This window comes from Onychostruthus taczanowskii, unplaced genomic scaffold (assembly GCF_017590055.1).
Source record: "Onychostruthus taczanowskii isolate IOZ18803 unplaced genomic scaffold, ASM1759005v1 scaffold6, whole genome shotgun sequence".
Classification (NCBI taxonomy): Eukaryota; Metazoa; Chordata; class Aves; order Passeriformes; family Passeridae; genus Onychostruthus; species Onychostruthus taczanowskii.
Window position 1 is genome coordinate 11,294,008 of NW_024503679.1, and position 26,330 is coordinate 11,320,337.

General features: G+C 46.9%; 1 protein-coding gene across 3 annotated transcripts in view; it reads left to right on the forward strand.

Moving 5' to 3' along the window:
- The window catches only part of NTRK3 (neurotrophic receptor tyrosine kinase 3), a 203,381-nt gene that overhangs the window by 50,192 nt on the left and 126,859 nt on the right, over window positions 1-26,330 (forward strand). For all 3 annotated transcript variants that reach the window (XM_041418936.1, XM_041418937.1, XM_041418938.1), the window contains exons 4-11: window positions 2,315-2,383; window positions 9,578-9,735; window positions 11,992-12,134; window positions 12,714-12,855; window positions 15,002-15,298; window positions 18,608-18,631; window positions 19,425-19,495; window positions 21,182-21,284. In XM_041418936.1, coding sequence (XP_041274870.1) covers window positions 2,315-2,383; window positions 9,578-9,735; window positions 11,992-12,134; window positions 12,714-12,855; window positions 15,002-15,298; window positions 18,608-18,631; window positions 19,425-19,495; window positions 21,182-21,284 — 1,007 coding nt within the window. The remainder of the gene's footprint in view (window positions 1-2,314; window positions 2,384-9,577; window positions 9,736-11,991; window positions 12,135-12,713; window positions 12,856-15,001; window positions 15,299-18,607; window positions 18,632-19,424; window positions 19,496-21,181; window positions 21,285-26,330) is intronic.

Here is a 26,330-nt window from a genome sequence, read left to right on the forward strand (position 1 = left end):
CCCAAGGTGTCTGTTTCCAGTGACAGACATGTTCCTCCCTGTGTGTGTCCGGGCTGATCTGAAATGGAGCCCTGGGTGTGTGTCCCCCTGACCAGCCCTGCAGAAGTTGATGGTCAGGTCAGATCAAACGCTGGCTTTGCCCTTTGAGAACAGAGTCTCCTGCCAGATGTGTGCAAAGGAAGAGCCTTCTCCTCTGTCCCTTACACTTGCTGAGGGTTATTGTCTGGGGGAGGGAGGAGTTGGTAGGAGTTGGTTTCCAGGCACTGTAGGAGATGAGAAGCGGAGCACATCTGCATGGCAAAGCCCCTGCATTAGTGAGGATGTATCCTTTCTCCATCTCTCTGTGTCCTAAATTGTAATAACACGATCATGCTATTTTTGATTCCCTTATTTGCGTGGAAAGCCTGTTGTTTTTTCTCTTCTCTTTCAGAATCCAATTTTCTCTTGACATTTCTGCCTAATGTAGCAAAACATGACCTTTGAGAAAGGACATTCCAGCGAGATTCACTCCCTCCTCTGCATTTCTGCCTCTCTCCCACATCTTGCTGTCTCTCATGCATCCCCTTTACGCTTCCTTCTTCTCCCTGGGCTGGGGGAGGGAGTTTACGGTCTCACTTTTCAGTAACAGTGAGTTGCTCCTTCCCCTCCCACTTTTCATCTGTCTTTGCAAAATTTCCAGGTGCTCAGTGCTCTGGGGTAGATAAAGGAGAGAGTCTTGTAATATTTTTCTTCCCCCCTGCTTAGCTTTACCTGCCATTTTTGCCACCTTTATCAGAGGCTGGAAGCAGTTTGTCTACAGATGTGGGGATGGTGGGATCACAGTCATGTGAAATGAGGTACCTGTGGTTTGCTGTGGTCCCCACAGCGGGATAGTCTGATGTGAAGCAGAGGCAAAATTTAAAAAGGCAGCACTGTGCCATCATTGTGTTTGGGCTTGTTCTTCTGCCAGGCTCATGGAGAGCCTTTGGGACAATGCTTTGCCGTGTGAGCAGCTTCCCCACTCCTAATTGCAGAGTTCTGTGCAGGTGGGACAGGACCAGAATTGCTTTTCCCTTGCTGAAACTCGGTGTAAGGGAAGAGATGAATCTGTCATCCCAAATTCTCGTGCATCAGACCTGTGCCAGCAGGAGCCATTCAGGGGTTTGCTCTCTTGGTTTTAGCACTTATTTGCAAATCAAACAGGGTTTGGGGGCTGAGCCCTGCACAGCTGGACTGCCTTGGGTCATACCTCCTATTTGGCCAGCCCAGAGCTGAATGAACCTCAAGTGATTGATGCCTCTGGTTCTTCATTGCTCTTCCCCGTGGGCCAGGCTGAGGCAGAGGGGCTGCCCTGCCTACCTGTGGCTCACAGCAGGGATGGATTTGGTGACAGATGTGAGGCAGCACCTTCTGTGTGTTCTGGAGGCCAGCAGAGATGGGGCATTTGGGGTTCTCCCAGAACTTGTGATCACCCGTTCCTCTGCTCATTCCCCCATGGGCTGCTCACTTGGTTGGTGGCTCTCAGGCTGGCCAGGTGTCCCTGGGAAGGCTGGCCAGGACAGAACATGTTTCATTACCATCTTTTTGTGCTGTTAGAAACCAGGGACTGTTCTCCTTCTGCTCACCCTGCTCCAGACACATTTCTTCCTCTTGTTTCGATTAATTCAGTTCCTTTTACATTCTTTCATCCTCTCTGGCTTTCAGCTAAAGAGAAGATGTCTGCTGGGTTGCAAAGCTCTCCCAGGTAGATGAGATTTATGTTTTTGCAAGTTCAGGCAGATGGAGAGAGGGATGGGGAGCTGTTGGCTGCTGTAGCAGTGGTACCCCTGGGTGCAAGCAGCACACAGCCATTCCGGGACACCTGGAATGCACAGCTACTGCAGATCATATGATAACACCTTGGGTAATCATCGTGCTGTCATTTGAACCTGGCTGTTACTATTTTTAACGTGAGGTTTGTACTTAATTTTTTGTTCAAGTTCTGAAATTAGACTTGCTCTTTTTGCTTATGGTTGGTTGAGCTCCAGATTCATGGGCAAGAATCAGACATTGGATTTTTTTTTTTCCTTAACATTGCAGCAGGTTATAAATCACTTTTCCCCTTAACAAAAAAAAAAAAAAAAAAAAAAAAAAAAAAAAAAAAAAAAAGAGAGAAACTTTCATTTGGGTTTGTCCTCATTAAAATCTCTCATTATGAAATCTGAACTTAGGTTCTAAACTGCTTGACAGCCTCCCCGTCGAGGAGGATGATGAGCTCTGTGGAGGTGGTAGGGCCATGTGCAGGAAGAATTATTTACAGTGACTACTTTTTTTTTTTTCTCCCCTTAATTTTCAGAGACCTCTCTGGGAACCGGCTCACCACTCTGTCATGGCAGCTCTTCCAGACACTGCGACTCTTTGAACTGTAAGTCCCACCCTGGGGATATCTCCTGGGAAAAGACAGGAGGTTGAGAGGAGGAACGATTTCCAAATAGAGTTATTTTGGAGCCAACGAATAATTACCTAAAACTCCAGTGGGCAGCAACATCCTTGGAAGGCTTTCCTGGGTATGGGAGCACCAGAGCAGAACTGCTTCTCTTTTAACTTCACAGCAGCTGGCTAATTAATGTCGGGATGATGAACAAGTCATGCTTGGAGTAGTAAATGGTTGACTAACTCTGGGAGCAGATTAGAAATACTTACTAGGCCAGATTTTGAGTGAATCTCTTCAAACACTTGCTCTCATCTGTCGCAGGGTAGAGCTAACTGCTTTTCTTTAGTTGTTGCACATGCTTTACAAGAAAACCCTGATTTTTAGACCCATGATTCCCTTTCTCTCTAGCAATGGAGACACCTCCCAGCTCTAATATGGGAGGTGATGAGATAGTTCTGTCTCCTGGGGCATTGGTGGCCTTCAGCCTGCTGAATTATTGATAGAGCATTCAGCATCATGCTTGAAGAATAAGTGGACACGAAATCAATGGAGCGTTGCCCTGATGACCTGTTTTGTTGAATTTTAGGAATAGTTGTTTGGTGGGTATAAAAAAATATATATGTAGGATTTGTCCCAGAGGATCCTGGGAAGCTCCATTCATCCTCACCGATGATCAATAGAGCTGTAAGCTAGAAGTGACTTATGAAAGAATAAAGACAGTCTTTCTAGTGGGAGTAAGTGTGTTATCACTGGTGTTACTGCAGTGTATTTTATTTCTGTCAAATTGTTAAATGAAAAATACTAATAGTGATATTAGAAAATGGAGAAACGCCCTTCTAATGGGGAAATTTGGCTTGCAGAGTTAAAATGCTGAATTCAGAATTTGTCTCCTTGCTGATTACAGCTCTAAATATTTTTCAAGCCTGGCTCGGGTTTCAAGTTTAATAGCATGAGTCATTTGTATTCTTAGACCTTTACTTATTGTCATTGCACTGTCTGGCAAAACTCAGATTGATGGTTGTTACCCAAGAGAGACCCAAGAGTGGAGGAGCAAATGGGAGTGCAGTCCTGAGCTGGAGGCACTCGCAGGGCCTGGGGTAATGGTGAGCCTGCAGATTAATGGGAATACTTCCAAAGGAGCTCATTTTTCTATGCTTTTGCTTCATTTGGTCATATTTTGTTTCTTCAGGCATGTCCCAGGTCTGCCAGCTCCAGCCAGGCTCAAAAGACCAATACCAAGCACAAAGGGAATTGAGAAGCTGTTTTTTGGGCAGCAAAGGGTATTTCACCTGATGAATACGTCTATGCTGTCCTGATATGGTGATCCTGGCAGAGAGCTGGTGTGCTTGGGGTGGCTTTGGATGGTGTCAGCAGAGTCACCTGGGGCCAGCACTCTGCAGCTTGGCCAGCAGGAAGGAGCTGAATTACTTGGCTCCAGTTGGAGCTGTGCTCAGAGCAGCTTTCTTGGAGATAACAAATCCCAATGAACCAAAGAAGTAGTGCACAAAGAAATGTGGGAGATCAGAGGGCTGGTTGGTAGGAAGCCATGGTGGGGTGGGAAAGCAGAACTGATGTGGTGTGTGTTGTCCATGGTGTCCCACAGGGAGGTTTGGCACTGTGTGGGGCAGGAGCCTCAGCTGAACCTCTCCTGCTCCAGGCTGTGAAAGGGGTCTTGGCAAACCAACTTCTGGCACCAGCTCCAGTGAGCAATTTAGACCTACAAAAGTGCCTGCCCACAGGGACTGCCTCGCTGCTGACTGGGCTGGACTAAGAGCCTGGTCAAGTTCATTTTTCCTAAAGAATTGCTTTAGGTGCTTCCTGACAAATGTTCCCCCCTGAGTAACTAAGGAGCCTTTATCCACATAGGCACAGCTAGGATGGAGATTACCAGAATAACGTGGTGATGCTGATCCCCAAACACAAGAGGAAAGGGATATTTTATCTGATATCCATTGGGATGTCAGTTTTTAAGGGGCAGGGGGATGTGCCTGCAGCATCCTTCCTGGGGCCATGCTGAATTTTGGAATTGTCGTAAAGAAGGCAGCACAGAGATGTAGCCTGAGCTATGGGCTCTGAATAATCATTCACATAAAGATGTTGGGAATTAAGGTAAACACATGTTACCTACTGTGAGGGGGTTGTGGTCCTGACTGCTAGAAGGATGGGACCTGTTGGTGAGGAAGAGCGGATCTCCAGAGTTGGGGAGAAATTACTAGTGGATCCACAAAAGTCGGAAATACTGTTTTTTTTTTTTTTTTAGAAATGCAGAGGATGGGTGAGTAAGAGACAGTTTTTTGGCACATTGAGCTCCAAGGAGGCTTACAGAACCTGGGAAAAGGAGATGGAATACATGGCCCACATAAAGTGAGTGTGAAACACTGGTGAAAGCTAGAAAGGGAGTTGCAGATTGACATCAGCCAAGGACTTGAAATTGAGCCCAAAATTCTCTGGAAAGGGAGAAGGTGGTGAGCAGCAGAGGCCGATGCAGAGACACCAGCCTGAGGAAGGCAGGCTGAGTGAGCAGCAGCCTTTGTGCACAGCAGTGGAGAGAGCAGGAGACTCCAGGGACACAGAGAAGCTGACCAGAGTCTCTTCTCCAGAGGGTTACGTCTGTGTGGAGGGTTGGTGGAACAAGTGGGTGCAGAGGCTCACCAGAGATGCCTTGTACTGAATTCCAGTGCCCCTGTGCTATCAGGAAATCGTGGATCCAGAGGAAGGAAAGTCATCCAAGCCAAAACCGTGACTTAGAACAAGGCAGCTCGGAGCAGTGGAGCATGTGGTGAGGGAAGCAGTGGGAGGATTGTCTCCAGGAGAGAGCTGGGAGGAGAGGAACTACAACTGAGTGTGACATGGAGATTGCCAGGGAACACGAGACGTGACAAAGCCACTCACAGTGAACAATGAGGAGTAAAGATCAGAAGAGTGCTGGGCAGGTGGATGGCAGCTTGGGGCTTGAAATTGCTGCTTGGCTGCATCCAAGGTGTCTCAGCCTCATGAAGGAGGTAATGCTTTAAAGAAGAATTTCTTGTTCAACAGAGCTGAGATTTTTCCCTGCTGACTCACTGAAGAAAGGATGGCAAAAATGAGGCACACTTCCAGAGAATATTATCTCTTGCTCGTTCTGGCCAGAAACAAGGCTTGGAATTGTTTCCAGTAACTCCAGCCCTAATTCCCATGGCATGGGCTGACCTTGACCAGCAGGGCTCAGGCTAATGAGTGCACAACTCTCCTAAGTCTGAAGCTGAGTGTGTGCAGGGAAGCATCTGACACATGCAACAGTTCATAAATGTTGGACTTAGAGCCTTTCTTATCCAGAAGTCACAGCTGGTTTCCTCTGTCATGTCCTTGGCTTCCTTTGTCATATCCTCAGAGAGCTTAGAGCTGACATTTCAAGAAATTCCTTCCCGGAAAGACCTAAGACTCTGGATCCAATTACGTCCTTGGTTGTATAAAACCTTGTAGTCCTGAATATCTTGCTGCTCTGCCCAACCCATCAGCATTTCTAATACCAGCAGTCCCTGCCAAGTTGCCCTGCAGTACATTTCTGCAATGCTACAGCAAGAGGCTTTGGTGGGGATGGGGCACAGCAGCCTTTCTGTTAATGTTATGAATCCAACTTAACATGGTCTGTGCCTCCAGCTTTGAAACTTATCAACACCTGCAGTCCCAGTAATAGAGCTGTGGCCAGACAGTGGGTACTTGCCTGTTCTCTGCATTAGCTGAGCCAGCTGTCAGACACCACTCCCTGTCCCAGTCCTTCCCTTCCTATCCCAGCCCCTTCTGGCAGGGGTTCAGAAGCAACAGTTTTGGTTGGACCACCAAGAGAAACACTGATTCTGGGAAATTAATAGGAATAAAAAAATTAGATTTTGTTTTCTCTCTGCTGCGAGCTCTTTGCTTCTCAAGCTTAGGGAAATGGCCTCAGTCCCAAGGTAGGAAGAGCATTTTAATTGTAAGAGTATGAATCCTTGGCAGGAATTTTATGTGAATTGAAACAGACAGGAGAAGTGTGGCAAGGATCTCTGCTGCCCTCTGAGAGGTTTTAGGTGCAGACAGCTTTGCTTTAGCTGATGACTGGGGAGGCATGGGACAGGGCATGTGTCTCATTTAGCTGCCTAGTCTGGAAAAAAACTGCTTGTGTGTATGAAGTCCCTGTCTGTTCCAGAGCACACTGGAGTATTGATGGCATCTGTCTCCCACACTGGTCCACCCTGGTGAAAGCTGTCCAGGCAGTTTTGGGAGATAGTGGGTACAGCTCTCTGCAGGGAGCAAAGTTGGGCTCAACCAAGCACCAGCAGCATCAGTTTTGTTGAAGAGTTGACTTGATGCCTGCTTGGCTCTAGGGTTTCAGTTTTGATGGGTCATTGTCCCATCAAATGGCAGGTCATGGCATGATTGCCACAATTTTCCTCTTTCACAAACATAGTGTGCCTGTTTAGGGAAGGCACCTGAGTACACCCTACTTACCACTCTCTGCTTATGGTGCTGGTGGATGGCTCTGTCTCAGGTGCAGCTTCAGTCCCTTTTAGGATGAACACCTTGAGTCACAGAGCAGCTCTGCTTGTGCAGAGAGCCCAGCTCCCTTGCAGCTGTGACATTTGCTATTTCTCACAGGCATTTTCATTTTTAAGGAGGGCTGAAGAAAGTGTGGGGGTGTGCACAGCTCCTGCGTGCCTGCAGCCAAGCACAATTTGGCAACAATTGCAGCCTGCATGCAAAAAATGCCCTTTGGGTTTGTTTCCTTGTTCCAGGATTAAGTTGTGCTGGATGTGTCCCACAAAGAGCCTCTTGCCTTAATTCTCACTGGGGTGCTGCTGCACCTGTGGTCTGCAGCTCATGGCAGTGTCCTCTGGTCCAACACTTGTGTTTCGTCCAAAGGGCACCTTGTGGTCCCCAAGATGCTTCTCCTTCCAGGAAGAGAAGGTGCATTTATGTCCACAAGCAGAGGGTTGTAGGTAGTGGAGGTGTTACAGAAAAGTGAGAGGGAAAGGCTGGAAGCAGCTGCAATGGACCATGAAAGGAAAGGAGTCTGAGGAGACAGTTGCAAGTCCAGGTTTTTGGATGAGTTCAGGACAATGTTAGTGTGGAATTCCCTATGCACCTCTCTGGGGAGCTGGCTGGCATGGCAAGGCAGGCACCAGGCAAGGAGAAAAGGGTATTTTCTGCATGTTAGCAATGCTTTAGCAATGCATGTGAGGGACAATGCGTGCACACATGTGCCCCTTCTACCTGCAGAGCTGTGCCAGCTGCCCGTGGCACTCAGCACATCCAGCCCCTGTGATGTGATGGGAGTTAATTTGTGCAAAAGCCCCTCTGGGGGTCTCGATTAGAGCGAGTTACACTACTGGTGTTGGGGCAGGTTGTGGGGAAGTTCTGCCCTGAAGCCCGTGGCTCCTGTATTATTCATGGCCCTTCATGAATTAACAATGGGCCAGGAAAGCTGCTGTCTATTACTTACAGAGCTGCCCTTAAGTGCTAGGACAGCAGCTCTCCCAGCAGCCTCATTTTGTGAGGATATTTGCAGCAGTGCAGAATTTCTCCCCCACTGCACCTGAGCTCCCCCAGCTCCCTGCCAGGTCGCAGGGTACATCCCCAGTTATCTGACCTGCCCTTACCCACTTGCCACCCCATATCCTGTTGGTACCATGATTCTGGGGGGCTCCTGAGGGGCAGATTCATGCTTGTGTAGAGGAGGATGTAAAGCCTGTGCAAAGCGCTGGCAGTACCTGTCAGAGCACGCAGGGAATGTCTCATCACTCAAATCACTGCGCTAATCTGCTCTGGTCTGTTAAATTTAGTGCTTTGGCCTTTGAGTTGCTTGTCTGAGCCTTGTACCTGTGTCACAGAGGTTTATGTGCTTTTGGTGGGAAAGAAATGAACTAATGAAAAGCCACAGAGTGAAGCTTAACTCAGTGTTCGCTCTGAAAAAAAAAGATCAGATGACATCTTGATGTATTTGAAAATGCAAAGTGGCATCATTAGGGTTCAGGTTTAGCAACCCTGGGTGCTACCGGAAGACCCCTTCAGTTCCTCCTCTTGCAGCATTGTATTGACAAAACAGCAGCTGCAGATGTTTGTTTCCAAATCCTGTTAGTCAGTGAAATTAATTTTGTAAAAGCAAGCATGAATTTTGCAGTAACACGTGGAACACAGCAGGAAAAAAGCTTTCCCCTGTATGATGGGGGATCTAGATATCACGTGAAACAATGGTTTGACCTTTGGAGATGCCCTTCTGCTTTGGGGTGACTGAGCTCATCTTTGGCACTGCTGGCTCTGCTGATCCCAGCTTTCTTTGCTTTACGGTTGTGTGGGGAGATACTTTGTTTGTTCAGGCTATAACTCCTAGTTTTGCTCAAATTATTGCAACCAGCTTTGGTAGCTCAGTCCTGGCTGAGCACTGGGCTATTCTCCCTGCTGGGACTTGGCCTTCTTGCATGTCCATAGACACCTGCAGAGCTTTAAAAATGTAAATGAAATGGTTAATAGGTTGGAAAATCAATTATAATAAACATTCTTGGTATATAAACTATGTGTAAGTGTGGTTTAAATGAAGTACATTAAAGGCAGTGCTTTTCTCCATTTCTCCTGGCCAGGTCAGCAGGGTCTCAGCACAGTGCTGATTGATTTGATTAAAATGCATGTTCCCCTGCACATTAGCTTGTGTTCTGGGTCACCAGGAGCCTGTGTTTGTACAAGGAACTTGGGAGAAGAGCTGCCAGCTTCTCTGAGTGCTTGGGGGGGGCTTGGGTTGTGCTTTGCCCAGCAGAGTCTAGGACCACCACTGAAGTGGGATTTGAAGGTGTAAATTGGTATTTTAGGGCAGTAGAGAGCTGTCTGCTCCTTTGCTGAGGGGTGACTCTTCTGGGTGTCTGGGTGACAGTGGGACCAAGCCACAGTAGTGCAGATCTTGTGGTGAGAGACAGTGAATGTGTCTTTGTGCTGCCCTGGGAGATGTAAAACCTCGTGTGCACTCATGAAGGAGACTGCGTGAATGCAGGGATGTGTGACTGTGGCAGACAGGAATAATAAGTGCCAGAAAACCCCAGGCAGATAACGTGGAGAAGATTCTACTTTAGCTCTTACACATGCATGGTGGCTGTCCTCTTTGGGGATCCCAGAGCCAGGTGACAGCCCTGCTCATCCTTCCCCATCCCACCATCCTCTCTCACCTCTCTCTGCCCGCAGGAGATTAGAGAGGAACCTTTTTAACTGCAGCTGTGACATCCGCTGGATCCAGCTCTGGCAGGAGAAGAGCGAGGCAAACCTGCAGTACCAGGATCTCTACTGCATGACCATGGATGCAGCCATCATCACTTTGAAGGAGATGAACATCACCCAGTGTGGTAAGGATCCCTGGGCAGGACACGAGGGAGGCCAGGAGGGATCCCTGTCCAATCCAGCACCTCAGGTTCAGGAACCTGATGCAGCAGGAGCACACAAAGTGCTTGAGAACAAGAAGGTTGAAGCTGGTTGGGATAGTTTGTAGATTAAAAATAGAATATCTGGGTAAATGTGAGGCTGCTATTAATGTGCATATGAAAGATATTGGGTGATTTGGGGCATTTTCTTCACTGCAATGCTGCTGCCTGACAAAGTGTCTGTAGTGAGGCTGTGTGATGTCTTGAAAAGAGCTGTTTCATGTAGATCTTCCTGTGCCTAACGAATCCTAGAAGCAGCATATTGTTAAAAGACACTGACATAGAATCTTCTGTAATTACTCTTAGGAAATACATGTCTCTATTCATTTACTTTTATTTTTCAATGAAATCCCATATTTGTAGGGAAGAGCCAGAAGTGACTTTATATCTCTTTCTATTTCCTGCTGATGTTTAAAAGAGTCCAGCGGCCCCAGGAGCAACACGAGGCATGTTCAATAGTTATCCCTTTCTCCTTCACCTTGTTCACACATCAGCTGCCTGTTTGGTGTCAGGTTTTGCTCTGCTATTGCTATTACTGGAAAGCATCCGTTGCAAAGTAAGGAAAAAGAGATGTACCTTCCACAGAGCAATTAAACTGTCTGTACACAAGCAGCTGTCAAACTCACAGGCTGAAAAAAGGAGGAAAACCAGATTTTTTTTTTTTTTTTTATATAATCATCCTCTGTACTAGGGATTTGGGCTTGTTGCTTGTAGCAGTAGTAGACTGCATGCAAACAGCATGCACGTTTGGATTTGCCTGACTTGTTTTTTTTATTGCTTGTTGGTTAGTTTTGTTTTTTTTTCCAAGTTCACCCTGTCCCTTTAAGCTCTGGAAACTGGCCAAAGTGTGCCTTTGTGTGGATGAACTAAAAAGATTTGGGAGTGCTGTAATTTCCGCCCCACATGGGATGAATAAGCTGCAAGGATTAGACAACAACAAAAAAATCCTTAGGGATCAGGGACAGGAGGAGAGATGGCTCCATCAGTGGTGGCATTAGACTGCAGGGGACAGCAGGGTGCTGATTTGGGAGCAAAAATGTGCTGGTAAACAACTCCCTTGACCATGCAAACTCCTGGAAGGGCAGGGAAGCCACAGTGGTCTGCTTTCCTCCAGAGGAGTCTTTCTGTTCATGCATTAAGACTCCAGGGATGTTGATTTATCCTTGTCCTTTGGTGCTGAGGGCAGGCATGGCTTGGTGTGGCCATGTTTGATACCAGCTCAGCCTGGCGAAGACCATACATGTCCTTCCCATTTCCCTCTCCACTATTTCTGCCACCTACGCAGCTTTGGCAAGTTTTGACTGCTGCTTGCTTTCTTCTGGCATCACCCTAATTGGTACAATGCTCCTTCCTTCCTGGTGTCACTCTCTGATGGCCATGAAGGGATATGTGTGTCCCCATCCATGACTTTGCCTTGGCATGATGGATGCTGCTGTCCTGAGGTGGGATGGGACCACTGGTCAGTTCCTCCTGCCCTGCTTACTCAATTTGTCTCTGAAAACCTCCCCTATTCAAGAAGACTCTTTGGCCTTCTTGCAACCAGCACTGTCTTGTTTCACGTCACAAGGATATTTGGTGCCTGTGGCAGCAAGCAAGGAACTGGTGTAAATCAGAGCCACCATAAATCAGTGAATCCCGCTGCTACCACCGAGGAAGAACAAGGGCACCTTCTATTAGGAGAGCTGCAGTTAATATGAGGACACATCCTTGGTCATGTTTTCTTGATTGTTATAAATTAGAGGGACACTTTCTTCACCTGGAATGCTGAGTGCTCTGTGCCTTGTCCCTGGACGTGGGGATGCCTTGGATCCTTTCCCAGTACACACAGTTTTCTCATCCCAGGTGACTGCCCTCGTGAGCAGCTTCTGGGGGAGTGGAGAGATGGGTATGGGAATTGTGTGAGAGGAACTGTGGCCAGAACTGGACAGCAACTTTTGGATTCAAAGCTGATGAGAGGGTCTGCTCAGCCAGCACATCTCCAGTGTCTACTTTTTCCCCTGTCTCCAACACCTCTCCTTATCTTGGTCGGGCAAGGCCATTCTGTTGCCTCATGCTACTCATCTCAGGGTGCTGGAGGCTGATTTGGAAAACAGCTTGGTGGGATATGGATCCACACACTTCCTGTGGCTGGCTGTAGAAAATTCTGCCCCAGGCCTGAGCAGTTTTCTTTGGCTCCTCTAGACCTTCCTGAGATCAGTGTGAGCCACGTGAACCTGACGGTGCGGGAGGGGGAGAACGCGGTCATCACCTGCAATGGCTCAGGATCGCCGCTGCCGGACGTGGACTGGACAGTGGCTGAACTCCACTCCATCAACACCCACCAGGTAGGGGCTGCAACACCCCAGTGCTGCCTGTGCCCAGTGTGCAAGAGCAAAGCACCCCCCAGGGTTTCCCAGGTCCATGCATGCAGAGCAGAGGGTCAGGTAGATGGTATGAGAAAAGAGAAATTGCTGTATCTAAAGGAAAGCTGAAGCTGTGCTCTATCCACATGAGAAGCTGGGAACTCCCAGAAGGGAGCAAAACCTTTCTTCTGTATGGCCAAAAAGTGAAGATGAAGGAGCTTCAGAGTTCAGTGCTCCCTGATTGAATTAACTCTTGTGTCCTCTGTTGGAACTCCAGTGAAACGAGCTGTTTGCAATAGCTAAGTAAGATTTTCTAGAGGCTGGCCGTGCTTATCAGTGCTACAATGCCATGGCTCTCCCCTTCCCAGTATTTCCTCTTACAAGATGTGCTGTGTTTGATCAGGTGAGGAAATACCTCCCTTCACCCAGATCCCAGCTGTCTTTGGATTTTGAAGACCTCCTTACACGGAAACTGTGATCCTCCTTTTCTGGGGTGGTAGAGGGGAGGAAAGGAGCCACCAGATACTGATTTCTGTCTGTATTTCTCTCTGGGATTTTTAGACCAACCTCAACTGGACCAATGTTCATGCCATCAACTTGACCTTGGTGAACGTCACCAGCGAGGACAATGGATTCCTGCTTACCTGCATTGCTGAGAACGTGGTGGGGATGAGCAATGCCAGTGTGCTGCTCACTGTCTACTGTAAGTACCAGTGGAGAGACCTTGTCCATACAGAGCCCGGAGGGACTGCCCTGGGAGCTGTTTGAATGCATGGCCACTTGTTACCTGTGTCATACTGGTTTTGTGGGTGAAGATTAGGAGGGGCTGAGCACAGTGGAGCTGGAGGTGGATCCTCACATTGCTCTCCCTCTCAAATGTCAGTAATTTTGCTTTCCTGATGCTTCCATGAATCCAGAAATGAGCACAAGAGCAGGGAAGGAACAGCAGTGCCACAGTGGTGGTGGTGGGAATTTCCTGCCTGTGTCTTGCAAGATTCAATAGACTAAAGAAAAGCCATAGAGGGACTAAAAATCTCTTAACAAAAGCAAAGTTTATTGTCTTGATGCTATGTGAAGGTTCAACGGCATCCTTGCTAAAGACAGTTTAAACCTTGCCACTAATTTCAGGGATGTTAGGGTTTTCTCTCAGGTCAGATCCTACAAAGTTAAACTGCAAATGTCATATGAATGTGCACGTGTCAAATTTGAACTGTTCACTTTTATCTGCAAGTAGCTCAACTTTCTTTGTGCTTTCTAATATAACAAAACCCTGACCTTAAAAGGAAGTTTACACAGCTTTGTGGTCTCAAGCAGCTGAGATTTGCTCTGTTTTGCTGTGTCTGTAATATTTGCCCTTACTCTGTAGTTTGAAAATCTGTCCCCCCACCTCAACCTTGCCATGTAGAGCAGAGACCCTTGTGGGATTCTGGCTACTCTTGGTAAACCCATTCATCCTGTGTGATGCTTTACTACTTTCATCTTCCTTCCAATAAGTGCTATTGATGGACTGAAGGCTGGAGGTAATTAAAGTGCAGCCCAGCTCAGAGCTGACTGGTCAGCAGATGGGTGTTTTTTGCACGGTGTTTTAGCATCTGTTCCTCCCCCCCTTGAACAGCACTATTCCCATGCTTATTTTCACCCGTGAAATCCTCTAAGCTGCTGACAGTTTCTGCTACCCTTGCTCTTGTTGCACAGAGCCATCACTCAGGCTGTAATTTTACACTGGAAAGATCTGGGTTTGTGCACGTAGGTGGCTGCCTGTTTTGAATCCCCTTGCCAGGAAGATATGAACAAGCCACATGCAGATCTGGGCTCATGAACAAAAGAGGGTGGCTGGGACATGACTGTGAGTTCAGGGTAGATGGGCGCTGTTGGGAGAATTTTGCTGAGCTCCAACCAGCTCTGCACCCTTTTCTCTTGTCAGCTTCATTAACTTAAAAATTCACTGTCTTTTTTCACAAAGATGGGTCAAATTTGTTTTGTTGGTTTTCTTCCTCGTGGATGTCGAATGCATTATCTTTGCAGCTGGATGGGTAGCAGGAAAAGGAGAGTTTTAGGGAAGACATACATCATTGTGTCATGTATCTTTGCACAAAACTTGTTCTTCTAGTTCAGACCTTGCCAGCCTTGGGGTTTGGGACCTTAGGTGTAGGCGTTGTAAATGGGGTTTCAGAGGCTATAGCAGAGCAACATTTGAATTCTTGGTGTGTCCCAAGGGGAAGACAATGCATATGCAATAAATTGCAGGTGGAGTTTCTGCTTTTCTTATCCCTCTCCCACTCTACTCCCTTTAATTAAAACACCCCTGGAGGCTGTTCGGCGAGTGAGAACTCCTTTGGGATATTCAGGCAGTCAAAGCCCCCAAGGACAGACAGTCTCTGAGGGATGTTTGCTTCCACAGCTATGCAATCCAGAATTGCTCGGTGTGACTGGAGACCTCCCACGGGCACCTTGCACATCTGTAATGTAATGTAACAGTGCTACGTCACAGTGTCCTCCTTAATGGGGACAGGCAGTCTCCCCAGGATCCCTTGGGGGAAGGAGAGCAGCAGTAGATGTGTGGACAGGACAGGTCAAGCTTAATTTTTTCTGGGCTGGTGAAATTTCCATCCCTCTCTTTTATTTATACCCCTGTTTGGAAGGCCAAGGGGCCTGGCCATGGCTCAGACCCTCCTTTGAGGGAGGGTGGCGTGGTTCTCATGACAGCGCTGCTTCTTTACAGACATCCATGGGAAGAGTAGAAGGCACAAGTGATTTTGGAGGTTTTCAGAGCTCTTAGTTTCCGTGGTGCACAGAGTGGTGACGTTGGGTGGAGGTTGCTGTGAGCCTGCCATGTTTCTCTCTGCTAGATCCCCCTCGCATCCTTACTCTGGAGGAGCCGGTGCTACACATGGACCACTGCATTGCATTTGCAGTGCATGGGAACCCAGCTCCCACCCTTCACTGGCTGCACAACGGCCAGGTCCTCCGTGAGACAGAGATCATCCGCATGGAGTTTTACCAGCAAGGGGAAGTGTCTGAGGGTTGCCTGCTCTTCAACAAACCCACTCACTACAACAATGGCAACTACACGATTGTGGCTACCAACCAGCTGGGCTCAGCCAACCAAACTATCAAAGGACACTTCCTTGAAAAGCCTTTTCCAGGTAGGATGTTCAGTTTATCTCATCAAGGCTCCTTGCAATCCGAAGGTCTTACCAAGGCCCTGCCAGGAATCCTTGCACCTCAACAAGGCCTTGATAACCCAAGCTGGCTTTGTCTGAACGTCAGGTTGGAAGAGGTGACTCCTGGCAACCTCTTCTTCTGGCCAGTATGATTTTCCTACACAAGTGTACTTTGGTGTCATATGAACTCTTTAATGCTGGGAGAAGTGCTAACTGCTTTGGGTAATTTTATTTTGTAGCATATTCTGCAGTGTATGTATATATTTATTTTAAAGACCTTTAGGAATTTCCATGGGAACGGGAAGTAAGTTTGACCAATTATTTTGGATTTCCTTTTGTGTGCCCCAATGCTGAATTTTTTCTAGAGAAAGTGTTCTGTTGTGTGGTAGTCATAAGCTATAGAAAGGAAAAGCCTTTGAAGTGATGCAGCCTGTCCCTTTGTTTTTTTTACTTCTAGCTTGCATTTGAAATGATTAAAGCTGGATGCAGCGGTGTCAGGATTGTTTTCTTTCCAAATGCAATATGTGCAATTCCAGGATGACAGGGCTACAAAAGATGCGACAGCTCAATTAGTCACTTTGCATCAGTTTGCTGGGATTTCTTAACTGATTGCTTGGAATTCCCTGTTGCACTCCCTGGTGATTCACAGCTTAAGTGCAAAAAAAAAAAAAAAAAAAGCATTTGAGTACATGAAGATCCATCTCTGGGAAGCGCTGTAGAGACTTTTGTGATGGCCTGTCTGCTCTGTGGGAGCATCCCTGACAGTGCAACAGCACGCTGGCCATCATGGAGTTAAGATCTGTGCTGCCTTCAGGAATGATGCCATGAGAAAGTGGCAGCTCTAAATTGGCCCCTGCAGCCCAAGAAAATCCAGCAAAATAGGGCGTTTGCTAAATATAGCAAAATACCAACCGTACCCTCATTTATTATTTATATCACACCATATATGTACACAGAGTTTTCCCGCAGGTCAAATATCATAAATGCAAGCCCAAATCTCTGCCTTGAAGATCTGACAATTGAACAAATGAGCTGATATGGATGGGAGTGGAAAATTTGTATTCTAACTTCAAGGATGCTGCCCTGTTTGACTATCTGACCTATTTATGTTTCCTTCTGTCAGGGCAGAAGAGCTTATCAAATGTAGGTGGGCGAGGAGAGATGCACAGGTTTGCAATCTCAGCTCTGTCAGGTCCCACCTTTGTGACTCAATTTGCCCAACTGTGAAAGGAGGTCAGCTCCTAAGTAGGTGCTAGACCTGCAGGAAAGGGAGGCAGATATGCTGTTCTGGAGAGCTGATTTTGGAAAGGGATCTGAGCCATGCTGTGGTGTGGAAAATCACATTGATGTTTGAAGAGCATCCTGTGTTAGAGGCTCTGGGAGAACGGGGTTCTGTGAATATAGGTAAAATATTGCCCTTGTGAATGCAGCTCCACCCATGTGCTGTTGGTGTGGGGGGCTTACTGATGCTGAACCATCTCTCAGCAGGAACTGACCCATTCCCTTTATTTCTTCTGATCCAAAGTCCCAAGCCATTCCTCACCCTGGCAGGCCCTGTCAGCCCAATGCAGGATGTAATTTACTTTCCTTGAAGCTTGTTGCTTCGTCCACCACCACAGCTGGCATATACATTCACTGCAGCTGACGTTTATAATTTCCCATTTGAAGGTAGATTCCTTCAGAAAATGCCACACACTGAAGGTTCCCCAGCGTGGCTCATTCAAGCCCCCTGTTGCTTACAACAATTCACACGTGCAAGGACTTTGCTGTCACTACCCAGGGTGAGATTATTATTCTTAATTAATTAATGAAAGCACAGTGCCTGGAAGACTTTGTCAGCATAGAAAAGGAACTATGACCATGTGTTTTAGCACTCCCTGGTCAAAAACCCCTCATCCACGCTGAGAGGAGCAAGGTGCTGTTAGAAGCTGGGAACTGAGACATGTAAGCTGCATGCTATATCTGCCTTCTCTCTGATGCTGCAGGGCAGTGGCTCCCAGGACAGATTTGTGTCATTTCCTTTAAAAATCTCATTGCATGTTGTCATTGGTATCTCTGCCACAGGCTACCAACTCCTTATTTAATCCACAAAGGTTAATGTACCTGTGATGAATGTTCAGTTCTTTGAGAACTTCTCACAGAACTCAAGTCAGCCTAAATTTCTTGGCTATTTTTTATGCTTTGAAAAATAACGTTTAATGGAAGAAGAACCTTTTTGTGAATTTCTGTTGAATTTGCTTAGTCCAGCAGAGAAAAATAGAAAGGGAAAAATGTAGAAACAGCAAGAATTTTATGACTAGACTCTGCCTTAATAGAGAAGAAAAAGTGTCCAAATAATTTTTTTTTTCTTTTTTTCCCTCTTGCTAGAAAAAGCTAAGGAAAGTTACTCTTCTGCTTGACTTAAAAATATTTGTTCAGATTTTTTCTCCTGGTTTGTAAAGCCATGTTTGTCACCTGGGGTTTGTTTTACACTCCCAAACCTCACCCATGCTCCAGTGTGAGCATTCCAGCATCCTTCCAGAAGCCCTCTGCCAGCAGAGCTGTGTAAACTCCAGTTAATATTTGGCTCAGTTTTCACATGGGCAAGTGAATTGGAAGCACTCTGTGTAAACTGAGTGTCACCGAGGGCTTTAGACCTCACTGTCTGGGGCCTGGGCCACCTCTGGAGCTGAAGGAGCTTTGCTGAACAGACTGGAGCAGTCAGCAGGCTGACAGCAGGGCCTGCTCTGGGTGTCTCGGGCAAGAGGCAGTTCTTGGACAGCCACAGCCTCCCTGTCCAGTTCAGAAGCTATCAGCTGTTCTGGGTGGCTCATGAATAGCAGGTCACAGGAGGTCTCCTCTAACTCCCAGCCCCAAGCTGGGCTCTCCTCCATGGGAGCTGGTCCTCATTCTTGAACGATTTTATCCATGGGTGCACACTGCCATGCAAGGCGCAACCTGTTTCTCTCCCCTTCACCTTCATCCTGCAGAGCCCTGTGTGTCTGTTGAGCTGTGCTGAAGGCAGGGGTGGTTACCCACCATTCAAAAGTGCTATTTGTTCTCCATTTTGGCCTCACAGTAGTATCCCTCCCTCCTCTTTCAGCCCAAGGTTCTCCATCCTGACCTCCAGCATGTCCTGCTGGCACATGCGCTGCAATTTCCAGGAGCAGCTGCCCAAGAGGGAAAAATATGAGAAGTTGGTTTCCTGGGCTCTTTGGGGTGGTGGAGGATATCTGAAGTGGGTGGGGAAGGAGACCCCTCTCCCTTTGCTGTGCTGCTAACTGTGTTGCTTCTCTCTTTGTCCTTTCACAGAGAGTACGGACAGCTTTGTCTCAAGTAAGTGTCTCCTTGCCTTTTGGATACTGTGGCTGGTTTATTTCTCTTGTTTCCCTTCCCCTATGTTATTTACATAGCAAGAATGAGGAAGCCAGAAGCAGGCTGGTGGAGGATACCTGGCCCTGGCTTTCCTGTGCATGAACAAGATTGATGGGGAGCTTGTGACCAGCTCAATAATCTCAGGAGACCAGGAGGTGTTCATCTGCTTCTAGTGGTTCCCAAAGAAAGTCCTGTGAAGGAAATGATGGTTGGTTGTGCTGTAGCAAAAGGGATCTTAATTTCATGCAGGCTGGGCTGTCCCCAACAACAACATCTCTCTGGTGTGGGCTGGGATGAGAAGCAGAACTCAATTCTGTCATGTTTCTTCAGCAGATTCTTCCCTCCCTCCAAAAAACCCCCACACACCACAAAAAACCATTCAACTTACTCTTTGTTCAGATCAAGTTTTGCTGGGGTCAGTTGTGTTTTAACCCTACTTAGCTCAGTGGATTTCTGAAAACTAGGAACAGGGCTCAGGGGTGGTGGGAACCTATTCGAGGACACCAGACACCCAAATGTTTCTCATTTGTGAGGCTGGAACAACATCAGCATGGTGCTGGTCTGTGTTTTCTCTGCTGATGCGCACAGGGAACTCTCTGATGGTTGATTTGTGCCTTCTCAAACAGAAAGTTGCAGCCTATTTTGGGGTGAACTGAGTCTCCTCAGGCCAAGCACTGCTGTTGGAATGTGCTGGTGCCTTGGGAGTCCCACGGGAGCCACACTGAGTTTTCTGTCTTTGGTGTTTTGGTTTCAGTCGGTGATTATGAAGTGAGTCCCACCCCACCGATCACTGTGACCCACAAACCAGAGGAGGACACTTTTGGGGTGAGTTCTGGTCTCTTCTCTACAGAACTGCTCAGTATTTGTGTTTCTCTGCTGTTTTGAGATGTTTGCAAGGGAGATCTCTTCCTTTATGACTCACGACAGCAATCAGAAGGGTTTTTGGCTTGTGTTGGGCAGGTAAAATAGTGACACAAACCATCTGATCCTCTTGGGTCTGCAGTGTGGAACCAGGGAACCCTTTGAAAATAAGGCATCCTGTGAAGTCTGTGCTGGCAGGGTCAGGAATTCTCACTCTTAAAAAGTAGCACCCAGAGAACAAACAAGCAGGAAATTGTGTGTTTTGGACTGCTATTGATCTGTTAAGCTTAGCCTGGTGAGGGACCTGGTTTTAGTTTGGTTCAATTCTGTCAATGTCTGTTTGCCCTCTCTCCTGCTGTGCAGGACTTGCCTAAAATGAAAAAGAAAAGTAAGTCTAGGGCTTATCACATCTCAGCATTGTCTTTCTTCTGCAGAATCCCAGTAGAAAAAAGAAAAAAAAGTGCATAAGTATTAGAAGAAAAAAATTAGCATGTTACACAATTGCTCTAATTCTGTGAAAGTTTTAAGATACTGAAATCCACAAGATGTCAACAGAACAAGCAAAAGTTAGTCCACCCTGGTTTCAGTTCTCATCTAACAGAAAACCTCCTTTAACTGAAGTGAAAGCTTTGAACAGCGAGTCTGGAGTAATAATGTGCACTGGTTATTAAATATAAAGTGCAGAAAACAAGCTGGGGATGAAAATAGAGTGTAAAATAAAAATTTAAAAATATTATAGCAAATGTACCGAGAGCAGGGAAAAGGACTGCAAAATGAAATTACTTCTTAGTTAAATGATGAATTTTCTATTATAGCAGAATACAGTTTTGTAAAAGGAAGCAAAGTCTAAATGCATCACAAGACCTAGTACAGAACAATTGGACACATGCCAGAGAAATTGTTGTTTACATCAATGCAATAAAAAGTATTTTGAGCAAAGACTTGAAGGAATAAATATTCATAAATATTAAAATGAGCCTGGGATTGCAAACCCTTTAGGGCAAGGAGGTTTCTTTCCCTGCTTGTATACTGCCACAGTGGAACCACAGTTCCAGTGAAGGACTTGGACATTGCCCTACTATAAATATTTGCTAGTAAAATTACAATAAATAGGGAACTGTTAGAGGCTTTTGGAAAACTCAGATGTTTTACAGGGAAAAACTCCTTAGTTCTACTTAATTTCTTCTGTTTTCTCTTTGTGTGGTGTTATTTTCCCTCACTCTGTCTTGAGCGATTTTTGGATGGAGGCAGAATTGTGCTCCCAGCTGAGCTTTGAATACCTTTAGTGTTGTGATGTCATGGCAAAGAGGTGATGTCAGAAATGGAGGCTTGGGGTGTGATGCAGAAGGGAGAGCCCAGGCATTGGAGCAGAGGCCTTTTTTCCCTGAAGATATAGGGAGTGAGAGGCTGGGAAACTGGTACCAGAGCAGCATCACTGGTGGGAAGATCCCAGACCTCCCCAGTCCTTTTGCCTGTAAAGCTGTGCCAGGGCCTGCTGCTTTAGCTTGTGTTTTCCTCCATAGCTGATATCCACAGGGATGCAGCAAATAGTGTGAGCCTATAGAAAGGCTAACTGGGCAAGGAGGTGCTGTAGTTCTGATTCAGACTCCTAAATTCCTCTGTGTTGACTCTAAGGCTTTTTCCTTCCAGGTTTCCATAGCGGTTGGGCTGGCAGCTTTCGCTTGTGTCCTCTTGGTCGTGCTCTTTATTATGATCAACAAGTATGGCCGGCGGTCCAAGTTTGGGATGAAAGGTAGGTGCAGTCGCCTTCCCCGAGCAGGAAGCACCTTCCAGGATTGCCCAGCTCTTATAGCACACGTGGAAAGGTGTTGTGGTTTATTTCTGCAATGCAAAGTGCTCTAAAGGGGGTGCAGTCCTCTTCTGTTTGTTGAGAGAGTAATGGAGAGAAGTGGGCTGGTGCTTCTCACCTGTGTGAGATTCTGTGGGCAGAAATGTGGATGTGTGTTCCTTCTGAGTACATAACTGCACCTGCAGGTTGTCCAGGAGAGCTTTGAGTCTGCTCCCTCCAGCCCTGTCCTGTGTTCAGGACAGCAGGGTCTTGGGTGAAATCTGTTTTATGGACTTGATGGTGCACTGGCTGCAGAGCACAGGGTGTGCAGGGGGGACAGAAGGATGTGAAATTGGTTTGAGTTCTCTTGGGAAGGCAGGTGCAGCCACTCTGTGCCTATCTCTGAGTGAGGACTGAGATGCTGCTGTCACTTTATGTCCATACTGGGAAGGCAGTGGTGTGGAAGGTCACTTTCTGATGACTCTCTGATGAAAGGTTTTCTCCTCTGTGTCATGAATAATGACTTTAGAAATTTATTTCAAGTGTCACTGATAGTGACTGTGAAGTGAGAAGGCGTTTGATGTTTGCCAGGCAGAACTGGTCTCTGTCCTAGGGGCACGAGCTCTGTGGTGAGACAGAGCCGATGCCAGAAGCAGATAATTCTGTGACATCTGCTTTTTGTGACTCTGCTGGTATCTCCAGCTGGGCAGTGTTGGTGGTGTCCGGTGAAGGGTGAAGGAAGAGCCTTCACATGACAAAGTAGTTCCCAGCCTAACTGGTGGCTCAGGCATGCACTGTTTGAAGCCAGGCTTTGACAAACACAGACTTCTCCCAAGGCTCCCGAGTCTCTGCCTATTTTCTGGCCTTGCTGTGGTCTCTGCTTCAGGGCAGGTTGATAGGTTTGGGAATGTTCCCTGCACTTGCCTAGGACTTTGTTTTCTTCACGTAGACATTTCCTGAGTGGGTCCAGATGGGATTCTGGCTGGAGTTTCTCCTGTGCATCCTATGGAGATAGAAGACAGGACATTTAATTAAATAGTGAATCTTCTGCACCAACTTAGGAATATTTAGTCCATATGTCCAGTGATAAGAACCATCTGGTGGAGTGTACTGACTGGTGGGTGGAGTAGAGGAATGGAAGACATGGTTCCTGGGATCAATTCCCAGCTCTTCTACTGACTCACTTAGTGGCCATAGGCAATTAGCTGTCTTAACCTCTGCCTCTGCTCTAATTTCCCCATCTGTAAAACTGGGATGATGCTATGTGCTTTCTGGAGGGATTTGTCAGAACACTTTGGAAGTACTTGGGCATGTGCCACTGATGGAGCTTTGAGATACAAATATGAAAAGGAAAAGTAACATCTGACTGCAGTGGAAGAATCAAAGGGGAGTGAAGTGAGCCTAATGTGAGTAACAAGTCTTGGTGAACAGATGTTTGTATGTGTTTGGAGGTGTTTGGATAAGTATGTCAGTGGATATTCTGCATTCCCAGAAACCAGAGGGGTGCCATAATGGGCTCTTGTGTGTGAAGTTTAATGGAGGAAAAATTGTTTAGCTAGAAAAGTCTGCTTTCCTCCTCATCATGCCATGTTTCTTCCAATTCTGATTTGAAACCACGACCCTGCAAGTTTGTACAAGTTTTATTGGCTTTGCTTGGAGAAATAGAGTTAACAGAGGACAAATACATCTTCAAAACTGGGGAGATTATTAAGTCACAATTGTCACAGGCACCACCTTACACCTCACCTACTCACACTGTCCAAACTCTGCTCTGTTCAGTTAACTCTTGGGCAGGAGACATCCTTTGTGGCACCCAGTGTGTTATCATTTACTAAGGAAAAAAAAAAAATCCAAACACTGAGTCTTTTTGGGCAAGTGCATCCCTGATTTGGGAGCTGTTTGTTGCCAGCTGATATATTGCCACTTGTTGTTGAAATCCCAGCTTGGCAGGCCTGCAGGAGCAGGTTTTTCCTGTTGATTTTGTCAGATGCAGAACATTGTGTGCTCGCGTTGGACATGTTACCTAAAGCACCTCATGAGTCTTTCTGAGTACATCTTTTTCCTTCTGCTTCTCCAAGTGTTGAGCAGATGGTTTATTTCCTAGAGAGAGGTGAGCGTGGACTGACAAAGTTGGATGTCACGTTGCGTTTGGAAGGCTCCCTGGGCCAGCCTGCTGGATTGCCCACCAACCTTAGAACCAGGCCGCCAAGTGTCCAACACCCCTTTGTGGAAAGAAAGGCATTGTGGCTTGAGGGATGTGTGCTGGGAGAAGACTCCGAGGGGATGCACTGTCCATTTTTGTCTTCTTCTGGCTGGTGGCACACCCTCGGAGCACTGCAGCAGAGCCCTGCCGGAGCCAGGCCGGGTTTCTGATCCAGGGTGGGAAAGCCTGTGGAGCTGAGTGTGCCTCCACTGGGCTGGAGCCTGCTGGATTGCCCACCAACCTTAGAACCAGGCCACCAAGTGCCCAACACCCCTTTGTGGAAAGAAAGGCGTTGTGGCTTGAGGGACGTGTGCTGGGAGAGGACTTTGTCTTCTCCTGGCTGGTGGCACACCCTCGGAGCACTGCAGCAGAGCCCTGCCGGAGCCAGGCCGGGTTTCTGATCCAGGGTGGGAAAGCCTGCGGAGCAGAGCGTGCCTCCGCTGGGCTGGAGCGCTGGCACCAACAAAAGCTCCTTTGAGAGCGGCTCTGACGCGCTGTGCTGCTCAGCCGAGCTCGCTCAGCCTGGCTCCCGGCCATCCCTCTGGCCTTCCCCTGCTCCCTCCGGAGAGGGCATTCATTAACGCGGAACGGCGGAGGTCAGAGCCCCTTTCTGGCCGCTTTGGCTGCTCTGGCTGTGAGGGAACGGGGTGGGCTGAGGCAGCTGGGGGGAGCTGGGAGCTCGCTGGAGCTGGGGTGGTGGAGGCGGCAGGGAAATGGCAAACAAAGCTCCTTTTTTGTTGCGGAAAGTGGTGTTTCGTGAGCTACAGAGAGGCAGCGGAGCGAAAACCACTGGGAGAAATGAATGTTAAAACTGAGACTCGTTGAAGTTGCAGAAATGCAGCCACTTGCTGAAGGGTGTTGTACCCAGAGGAGGGGCTGGGATGATTTTTAAAGCCTTGTGTTAGTGTAGGAAAAAGAAGAGGGTCTTAACGAACAAGAAATTGAAATTTGGAGTATTTTAGTTTACTCTGTGTCCCAAGGGGATGGTTTTTTTTGGATGGAGTAGACCACATGGGAATAAGGAGACCAGTGTCCTGCTCTCAGTTGCTACTTGCTCCAGCTCTGGTCCCAACTGAGTGTCCCACGTTTCCTGAGTGCCCACCCAAGGTGGAAAGCTTTATACCTCACCTCCTGGGGTCAGGCTTGTCACTACAACCCTTGTAAACAGTGTCTTCCAATCCAAGTTTAATCTCAGCAAATGACAGGAAATGAAATTTTGTAGTATAATAAAAAAGCCACATGCATGTCTCAGGACTACAAAAAATTAAATTTCATGAAAGAATAATAATGGCACAGAAAAGATCTGGGGCATACAAAATGTTTGGATGGCACAGTGATGGAGGCTGTAAATACTTAGGTTGATGGATTAAAATATATTCCCCTTGTAGTTGTTTTCTGTTGCATTTGCAACTGCCTTGGGATGAAGGACGTGTACTCATGCATATCTGTGATGTATTCCTGGTGCTGCACAACTTCAGTAAAAAACAAATGGAGTTAGCTGAGATATGCAGAGAAAGGTGCTAGAGAAAATCTAGAGACAAGAGCACTTGTAGTTTTGCTGAGATTAACTGTTTCCCAGGCTCTGAGATTAAAAAATAGTCCAAACAAGATTTTCTTCCTTGAGTGGAGCCAGTGCCAGATAATGGTTCAGACTTGGTTACAGCTGGCAAAGACTTGATTGGTTTTTAATCTGATTTCCTAAAGAAATAAGGCGTGTGATCATGCTGCCTCTCTGCACACACACAAGTGTGTGTGCACAGCTCTGCCTGCCTGCATTTCCCCTTTCTGTGCTGCAGCTTCTGCATGTGCTGGCCACTTCCACCCAGAGGAGAGGGAACAGGACTTAGAGACGCCTTTACAGGGATCATGGAATTATAGGAACTTAATAGAAAGACAACTCAGGTGATGTCCTGATGATAAAAATGCCTCAAGGCTTTCTGGACATTGGAGAATTCATCTGGAAGCTCAGCCTTGGACAGAAAACCACAGGGATCAGGCTTTCAGGGGGTCTGCTGTGCTGGGTGGTGTGCACGTGTGTGCACATGCATATGTGTTTTCTTTCTGAATAAACAGAAACAGCAAGGAGTGGGGGAGAACCAAATGAACAGTAAACAAATACTGCCCACGCTTTCTGTAATGTTTCAGGAATCCCATTGCTATCAGTTTATTTGATATTTGCTCTAATAGCCCTGATCAAAGTACTGTCACTGCTGATGTGCATGTGGATGTCAGAAATACTTGCAGAGCTGTTCCATTGTAATTTAGTGTTAGTTAAAAGGTACTTAAAGCAGTTGCCTATTTGATTATGATTGGGGGCCATTAACATTTTTTTCCATAAACAGATGGTTACTGTCCGCTGAGTTGATTGCAGAACAATTCCAGAGTTTTAATTCAGGAGGAGCTGCTCCTGCAAAGATATCTTGGGTGCCTGGCTTTTTGCTTTTGTTGATTTGGATTTTTAATTTATTTTTTAGCTTTTTTATTTTCCTCTTTCATTATGTAATTATTGCCATAAGTTCAAATATATATATATATATATCTCAAAACAACGATCTACCTTTCAGATGAGGTTTAATTCTGCCCCAAGCCTGGCTATAATCATACACTGATTTTATTTTTTCTCTCTCTTTATTATTGTTGTATAGGCATGGAAAAACCCTCTGCAGCTTGTACAGCCTGCATATCAAGGGTTTGCTGCTCAGGAGAAATCTGTGATCAGGGCCCTTTCATTCCTTCCTCCTGGGAGCCTGCCATGTAGTGGGAGCAGGAAGAAAGAGCAAAGTACTATCAATCTGGCACAGCTACAG